The 9,756-nt window shown below is 28.2% G+C and overlaps 1 protein-coding gene across 1 annotated transcript; it reads right to left on the reverse strand.

Moving 5' to 3' along the window:
• Positions 1–929: 929 nt before the first annotated feature.
• LOC112100196 lies at positions 930–1,840 on the reverse strand. Its single transcript, XM_024188847.1, has 2 exons — positions 1,078–1,840; positions 930–991 (listed from the first exon to the last, which is right to left on the reverse strand). The coding sequence occupies exons 1-2, from the start codon at positions 1,838–1,840 to the stop codon at positions 930–932; spliced, it is 825 nt and encodes a 274-aa protein (XP_024044615.1).
• Between the last annotated feature and the right edge of the window lie 7,916 nt (positions 1,841–9,756).

The following is a 9,756-nucleotide window of genomic DNA, read 5'->3' on the forward strand; positions in this document are numbered from 1 at the left end:
ATCAAATTAAAAGTTAAACGCACATAATTATTAAATAAAAATTTGCTCACCGCATACGAGCGTGCAGTGGGAGAATCCTTATTTGGACGTTTAGAAAATGTGTCGATGAAGCCAACAACGGTTTCTTTAAAATCTTTTAATTCTGACTTTATTTCGTAAACGTTACGATCAATCTTATCCAGCCGTCGTTGTATGTAATCTTGAAACTGCTTTGTCCTCGACTATTACAAAAGAAAAAACAGAAAACTTTAGAATAACAAAAAAAAAAATAATTTATAGAGAAACAATATCGTATATTATTTATAACCTCAGATTCCCGTGCGTCATCAGAGTTGTCTGTTTGCTGCTGGTGGTCATCATCAGCCTCATAAGTGTCATGACGCTGCTGGTGGTCATCAACAGCCTCATAAGTGTCATGACGCTGCTGGTGGTCATCAACAGCCACCTCATCCTCATAAGTGTCATGACGCTGCTCTGGTATTGGGTTTGGTTTGTCGTCATGATCGTCATGCTCGTCTGATTGCCTTGTAACCGACGGCATCGCGTTGATTGAGTGTTGGTGCTGTATAAAGTATCATTTATAATTATTAAATGAAAAGTAAAAAATTTCGATTAAAAAATTTTTAGTACTTAGAGTATACCAACCTTAAGAACCCAGCCTGGAATGCTTGGCAAGTAATCCTTCACAGAGACCCAATAATTTCTGCTACTCTCCTTTGAATTTGGCTCAAGAGTTTGTAAAACGTCCCCCTGCAATAAATTAAATTGAAAATTTTAAGTAAGTATACATAACTTAAATTTAGTAAAGTTAAAAAAATAAGTAATACATATTACTTACAAGACGAGATTCGTCGTTGAAGAACGAATAAACCTCGGCAAAATTGATTCTCGAAGACGCCATGGGCTTCCATTGCAAAATGCGGGGAATCTTATTCTTCGTTTTGACGACCCATGTTGATGGCAACCCTCCGATTGCTTCGTAAATCCAAGCCTACAACAACCAAATTAAAAAATCAAATAAAACAACATATCAAATATTTAATACTATAAAACTTATTAATAAACAAAAACAAATACGCACCTGAACCCCAGACGTAAAGCCATAAAGATTGTATTTTTCAATGTTATGATCTGGATTTTTCGACCGAGTCTTCTGAAATTTCTGGTCTTTCTCGAACAGTGCATTGTCAAGACTCTCGTAAATCATTTCCCACGACAACAGACCCCATGGACGCTTTCGGAAGTACTGTATATCATCAACTTGGTCAAGCCAATCGAAATTGATTTGACAGTGATTTTTTCTTGCATTTAGTACTCGGTCCGCAAAATAAAACAGCGCAATCTTTAATGCGTCCATATCGTCCAATTCCTCGAATTTCAACTCATTAAATATTGCATCGAATTCCTTCACATTAATCTTACGATGAACTCCACCAAAATACGTACTCCGTAGCCTCTGCTCCATTTGATCATTTTTTTGATTGGTATCAACACCAAATGAAAGTCCAGTAACCAAGCACCATTCGACAATTGACAAGCGAATCAAATGCTCACCAATTTGAAACCATAACTGATCCTCACGGCTATCTTCTTCATGGGCCACTTGCCTCAGCAAAAGATTGTGCACAATTACCCCACTAAATGGAAAACTTCGACACTCCAAGAAATGCCCAAATATATCCTTTTTGAACATAGTCAACTGCCGCTTTGTTAATTTTTCCTCGATGGCTTTTATGACCGAAGATAACTTACACATGCTCGAAATTCGACCAGGAAAGTGATCGGCATAACTAAAATACATCTTGCCTACATCAATATCCGGTGATTCTGATTTTGCCATGTATCTGTAATATTTATAAATTTATTACATTACGTTTACAGAAAAAAAAAATAATCGAAAAAAAAAACACTATAATAAACACTATAATTTTTAAGTGCGACAGGCGCGCATGATCTGGTGCGACAGGCGCGCGGGCGCGCGCTCTCGCACCAGATTTGGTGCGACAGTGGGCCGCGCATCGGCGCGCGCTGCTGCCCAGCGATGGGCGCGCGCGCGCGCCGTACCCCCCTCCCTCTCCATCCCCAAAATTAAGCCACATCAAAATCAAAAAACAATACTCCCAAACACCATCAACCACCACAAACACCACCACCATTATCACCACCACCATTATTCTCAAGCTATAACTATTATTATTCTAAAATCTCATTTTAAATTAATGAAAATAAGAAAAATTACTAACCTAGGTTTTGTTGAAGGTTGTAGATCGGATGCCGGTGAGAGATGGAGCCGCCGCCGACGAGGGTTGATGTCGCCGCCGATGATGGGAGTTGGATCGGTTTGGGAGAGATGAGAAAAAGGGAGTGTTGGGGGAGAGATGAGGGAGGGGTGTTTTGGTCTCAAAAGTTGTTTAATGGCTAATGTTGATAGAAATATTTTTGGGGGGTTAAGATGAAAAAAATGAAAATTTTAATGGTTATTATTGAAAATTTCCCTATCGAAGTTGATAGTGTTAATTATTCGGTAAGGTAACTTCTCGAGCAACTCCATTCTCTGTACATCACAATTCTCCATGACAAAATTACTTTTGACGAATAGGATTCTCTCTTGATCATGGTGTTAATTATTCCGTACGTAGCTTCTTGAGCAACTTCATTCTCTGTACAGCACAATTCTCCATGACAAAATTAGCATCCTTTTCTTATCTGATTTTTATTGAGTTTTTAAAAAAAATTTATGACGTGTCTTTTACTAATAATATATGGATAAGATTTATTTTTTATATTTTTTTATTTATTAACTATTAATCAATAATTAAATTATTTACTAAGAACATGATCAAATTAAAAGAGAATCATGATAAGATTTATTTTTTTTTAATATTTTTTATTTATTAACTACCAATCAGTAATTAAATTATTTATTCTGAACATGATCAGATCATAAAAAAATTTTAATCCTACTTTTGTTAACTACAAACTTTTTTCACGCACATTATCAGCCATCTTACCTTAAAATTATTCTATTTTTAAAAATATTATAAAATTTTAAGTTTATTAGAGTTTTTACTCTAAATTTATGACTCATATCAATAGTCTACCAAAAAGACACAATTATCATTATAAAAATCATGTTGTAATTATGTTTATTTTTATTTCATTATTTTATAAGGATAATTCTATAAATTTTTTTTTACACGATTAATACAAAATACAAAGATGAGGTAAAAAAATTAAACAAATTTAAATTTTTATAATATTTTGAAAAATAAAGTAATTTTAAGGTAGAGAGCTGATAGTTTTTCATTTCTTCTATTGCTTAGGGTATTTTAATTTTTTTATTTGTTTTCGCAGGAGATAGCTATCTGCAATCATTTAACAAATTAGAAAATAAATAAATAAATAAATAATTTATTGGTCGGTCATGCCCTCTCACACAAACCGACAAAACGCTACAAATTAAATTTCCATGTTATTTATGTGCATAATAATCTTCTTTTAACTGGGATTGATAGGTCATAAACGAACTCAAAGTCTTCTAATTAAAAGATTAAAATAATCCCAATAATTTAATAAAAAATTTTAATTAAATTAGTCAAATTCATTAAACATGCAAAAGAAAAAAAATCAAGACAATAATAATTCAAGCTGAAGACGACTTCGACCAAGGTTTAAAAAAACAACAAAATTGCCAGATGTTTACATTTTGTCGTCTGTCCAAATTTTCCAATTTATATAATTATATATATTATCTTTTAGTACTGAAGCTTGTTTTGACAAATGGAATTATCATGCCCGAGCATATCCATGAATAACACGTAAGGTTCTACCACCAACACATGTTCCATTTTATGAATATGTTACGGACCCAAGAGTTCTTTTATTTTTCTTTTTTTTTAATCCACATTAATTTTTAAATTTATTGTGAATATTTGCGTGAGTGTTGGTCTATATAAAAGATTAAAAACAATGCGTTCGCGCACATATAATATCAAAACTCTTAATATAAACATATTTAATTAAAAAAATAACAACAATACGTCACAGTGATGGTCTTAAGTATAGGCGAACTGTCGGTCGCCTAAGGTCTTATATCTTTTGAAAGCCCCATCTTTTGAGTATGTCCTTAATAATTTTTTAATTAACGAGTGCTTTTTCTTTTTCTTTTTAATTCCGTATTTTAGGAAACCTATCTATATTTGTTAATCTTAGTATCAAAGAGATAAAATTAATAATATTATTTAACCATTAATTCATTCACTATTAATCTTTCCAAGAAAAAAAATTAAATCCTTAACCTTTTGAGTTTTCTAAGAAAACTTAATTATTTAACATTAGAATATTTGACTTTTAGTATTCCTTCTAATTTCTATTAAAAATCTTATAATCTAAAAAATAAATAGATGAAACAATTACTTGATGTCATATGTACAAAGAAAATTATTACATTCATTAGTTCATTTAAAAAAGAAAAAGTTAATTTCTTGAAATATAAAGTTTATTTCCATTATCTGATTATCAATTTATCTTCTCATATTTCTATGTGATACAATTCTAGATATTCTATTTTAAAATAGTATTTTTCTTATTTATTTTTTATTTATTTTTGTAATGGTTTTAATGGATGTAAAAAAGAATATCTTCTTCACTATTTTTTTAAGTACTATTTTTAAAAACTTTTAAGATCTTAATTATTGTTAAAATTCAAGAACTAAATATGGAACGAACTTTGAGATATTTTATGTTTTTTCAAGTATTTAAGTTGCAGAATAAAAAGAGGTCTCATAAAAATAATTTGTCTAAAGCTCCAAAAACTCTAAAACCGGCCTTGATGCAACAATAAGCTTATAGTATAAATCATTAAAATTATACATTAAAAAAATATTTATTAAGTTTTTTTTTTTTTAATTTTAGTGATAGAGAATAGGAACGAAATAAAGCATGAAATTAATTATGAAAAGAAAAAGGGGCGGGCATATATGATTGTGATTTGTGACTCTCAAGACTCAAAGTAGACTTGGTTTCATGAATCGTCAACGTCCTTTTAAGCGGCTAGAAAGCACGTCGCAAAGAGAAAGACAAGCAACAGGAAAATTCAGACTGCTTATGCAATGTACATCCCCTTATCAGTGTAAAGACAAACAAAATGACAAAAGGCTTTTCAAAATTCCACACATAATTAATAGTGGTTAGTAAAATGGGATGACTTAAAAAGAGTTAATTTTGAAATTACAGTTACAAATCTTTGCCAATAAACACTTTTACGGTTGTCGCTCCTAAAAATAATCTTACACATATATAAAATGTCAAGAGAAATCAAATCCAATAATTATGTGGTGGAAGTGGAAATATAAAAGACAGATTATAGTCGGTGATGCAAGTCAATCCCTAAAATCATTCATTAATTTATTTATTCTAAACTCACCCAACACTCTAATTTGTTTTTTTCTCTTTCTTGTCAATTTTATTTAATAGTTCTGAATTTTTTAATTACCAGATTGGAAGACTGTTTATCAGAAGATAACAAAGTTGAAAGCTCGGCAAGAGCTTCTTGCAACCAAAAGACAATAATTTGGCTCCTACAAAGTCAATTTAGACAACTTGTGAGCCACTATATTATGAATTCTAGGGACAAGTTTAAAGACAACATTAGCAACACCCTTAAACATATCTTATCTTAAATCTCTGCCACTAGCCATCCAATCTCACTTTAGCTTGCCGATAATCAGTCTAATCATATTTTGTGAATCTGATTCAATAATTAAAGGATAAAGCCCCCGTCAAAATTTTGGTCATCTTTAAATTTTCATAAATATCAACTGCTTCAACAAATTCAACATCATTTAATACTCTAGAAAGACACTCAAATTCAGATTTTTCAAATAATAAATTATTCTCTCTCTTAAATTTTATAGAGTTGTTTTCTCACTTTTTAATTTATATTTTATTATTTTTTATTCGAGAGAGAAGTGCTTTAATTACTATTTATTTTTCTTTTGAAAAAATATTTATTTGATTAAAATAATATTAACTTATTTAGATTTAAAGAGACTTTTGGAGAATAACACATTTTTTTTTACTCTCTTTTTTGTCACATAGGTAAATAAATAGATATTTGAAGAGTAAAATTAATATAACATTTTAAAGATGCTCTTAGCTACAAACTTTTTCCACACGCATTGTCGCCCATCCACCTTAAAATTATTCTATTTTAAAAATATTATAAAATTTTGAGACTAAAAATCATGTTGATTTTTATAAAATATTTTTTTAATTATTTTTTTAAACATACTGGTTATCCCATATTGCTAATTATTGGTTAATTTGTCAATATATCATTATTGGTTAATTTGCTAAAGTTAACTTTTATAAAAATAAATTGATTAATATCAAGAATATTTGTTGCAAGAATATGATGATAAAAGCTAAGAAAATTTAAGAGTAAGAATGTAACATATTTAACGATAATGATATTTTGAAGTATTGTTTAAAATATAAAAACTAAATAGACAATTAATTAAACTATAAGAACTAAACGAGCATATACTCTAAAATAAAACTTTATCTTCTTTTTTTTTCACATGACATAGTATTTGTTGTATTAGGCGAAATTTTTTACTTTATGACAAAGATTTCTTGTTAATTTTTATTTGAAGTCGCAAAACATAATTTTATTCTTTTTGGATCCATTTGTTTGATCATAATTATGTACATTTTAAGCTTAATCTCATTTTTTAAACAAGAAAATTATAATTTTTTCTTTAAAAAATGCTTATGACTGAACATTTTTATCAAAATCACAAATTTATCGAATAAGATGAGAAATTGATTCAATTTTTATTTTTTTTAGTACTTTTAAATCATTTCATATTAATAAAAATCGAACCGTATGTCGAATTGGTTAAATCTGAGAGTAGTATTAGCCGCACAAATTATCAAATCAAACTGTATATCGAATCGATTAATAAAATTTTATTAATAAAGTTATTTTATAAAAATATTATAAAATTTAAAAGACATAATTATCATTATAAGAATCATGTTGTAATTATGTTTATTTTTATTTGATTATTTTGTAAATATAATTCTATTTTTTTGGTACAATTAATATAAATTGCAAGTGTAAGATAAAAAAAAAATTGAACAAATTTAAATTTTTATAATTTTTTTAAAAATAAAGTAATTTTAAGTTAGAGAGCTGATAATTTTCCCTTTCTTCTGTTGCTTGTCTTGGAGACATCACTCTCTTTATCTCAGTCGGGTATTTTAATTTATTTATTTTTATTTGTTTTCGGAGGAGATAGCCACATAGTTTTATGGGCTATAAATTTTCCATTTTACACGCACTACTACACTGGCAATAGATTAAGGCAGTGTTTACTTTCTGAAGTGGGAGTATGAAGTGTGGATTCCTCTCACTCCAGTGTTTACTTACCTTAAAAAAGGGGGGATTGGGAGTGAGAATCCACTCCCCCCTCTTCCCATTTTATCTTTATAAAAATAAATAAATAATATTTAATAAAATAAATAATATCATATTTAATAAAATAAATAATATCATATTTATTAAAAATAATAATTATATCATATTTATTTTATTAAATTTAATAAAATAAAAATAAATAAATATTATATTTAAATTAATAATATTAAACATTAATTTTAATAAATATTAATTAATAATAATAAATATTTTATTCTAAAAAAATATTAATTTTGTACTATATTATCAATAATAATATTTCATTTGTGTTGCTATTATTAATAATTTTTATTCACATAATTTAAATTTAAATTAACAAAAAATTATGATTTACATAATTAAGAATATTAGTAATTATTATTAATTTATAAATATAATAAAATATTTAATTTATTTTCCAAATATATTTTTTATTAATTTTTTAATTACAAATTATAATTCTATACATAAGGATAAAATTATAATTTAAAACAATTTACTCCCAATACAAGACAAAGTAAACAAATAATTAGGATTCTGATTGACAATCCATATTTTTATTTAGTCTAAGTAAACACCCTACTCGCACTCCCACTCCCATTCCACACTCCTAATCTAAGGATTCCCACTCCTCAGGATTCTCACTCAAATCCAAAAAGTAAACGCAGCATGGATTTAATCTGCAATCATTTAACAAATTAGAAAAAAAAAAAGAAATAATTTATTAGTCATGCCCTCTCACACAAACTTATATATATATATATATATATATAAGTTTATGTGCATAATCTTCTTTTAACTGGGATAGGCCATAAGCGAACTCAAAGTCTCTAATTAAAAAATTAAAATAATCATAACAATTTAATAAACTTTTTTTTTTTAAATTAGTCAAATGCATTAAACATGCAAAAGACAAAATTAAGACAATAATAATTCAAGCTGATAACGACTTCAAGTCTTCAACCACGTTTTTTAAAAAAAAAAAAATCGCCACTTGTTTACATTTTGTCGTCTGTATATATATATATATATATATATATTATTATCTCTTAGTACTGAAGCTTGTTTTTCGAAATGGAATTATTATGACCGAGCATACCCATCAACAACACAAGGTTCTACCATCAACGCATGTTCCATTTTATGAATATGTTACGGACCCAGGAGTTCTTTTTTTTTTTTTTAAGACGGAATTAATTTATAAATTTATTGTGAATATTTACGTGAATGTAGGTCTATATAAAAGAGCAAAAACCACACACACACATATTTCAAATAATGCAATATCAAAACTCTTTATATATATATATATATACAACAATGTGACAATAAGTTTATAGTATAAATCATTAAAATTGTACATTAAAAGAATATTTATTTGCCTTTTCCCCTTGTTTATTCTATTGTTTGTCAAAAAAATGCAGATTCTAGCACCATCGGCTCTTCTAGCGGACTCTAAGAAGGGACTCAGTGTCTGAATCCTATATGTTAGATTTTTTTTTTTATTTTTAGTGATAGAGAATAGGAACAAAATAGAGTATGAAATTAATTATGAAAAAAAAAGGTGGGTATATATGATTGTGAAGGAATAAATGATTACAAACTTAAGGGTTTGTATAATTATTTATCAACTTAAAAAAGAGTTTACATGTTCTATAAAAGAATATGTGTGATTATTTAAAAAAATAAGAGAATCTTCGCGACCATTTACCAAATCACAAGGTGTCGTTGTTATTGTGTTTCAAAATAGAGTTGGTTTCATGAATCATATATTAAGGTCCTTTTAAGCGGCTAGAAAGCACGTCGCAAAGAGAAAGACAAGCAACAGGAAAATTGAGACTGCTTATGCAATGTACATCCCCTTATCAGTGTAAAGACAAACAAAATGACAAAAGGCTTTTCAAAATTCCACACCATAATTAATAGTGGTTAGTAAAATGGGATGACTTATTAAAAGAGTTAATTTTGAAATTACACTTACAAATCTTTGCCAATAAACACTTTTACAGTTGTCGCTCTAAAAATAATCTTTACACATATATAAAATATTAAGAGAAATCAAATCCAATAAGAATCCCGCTACGTTACGTTAATCGTAACGTACGCCACACACACTAGCGTACGTTACGATTAACGTAACGTAGCACTGGCCATTCAATAATTCATATTAAGCAATCTATACATTTCAGATTTTAGATACAATCTTTTTGTCTGGCCGTATGCTCTCTACCCGTGAACGTCATCAGATGGTGACAATCTAATTCTTATTAAATAAAATTTTTTAAAAAAATTAT

This window comes from Citrus clementina, unplaced genomic scaffold, assembly GCF_000493195.1.
Source record: "Citrus clementina cultivar Clemenules unplaced genomic scaffold, Citrus_clementina_v1.0 scaffold_9, whole genome shotgun sequence".
NCBI lineage: Eukaryota > Viridiplantae > Streptophyta > Magnoliopsida > Sapindales > Rutaceae > Citrus > Citrus x clementina.

Coding starts and splice junctions, on each gene's coding strand:
- LOC112100196 (XM_024188847.1), bottom strand. CDS start 1,840: ATGGCAAAATCAGAATCACCGGATATTGATGTAGGCAAGATGTATTTT. Junction 992..1,077: donor TACGTCTGGGGTTCAGGTGC/GTATTTGTTTTT, acceptor TGGTTGTTGTAG/GCTTGGATTTACGAAGCAAT.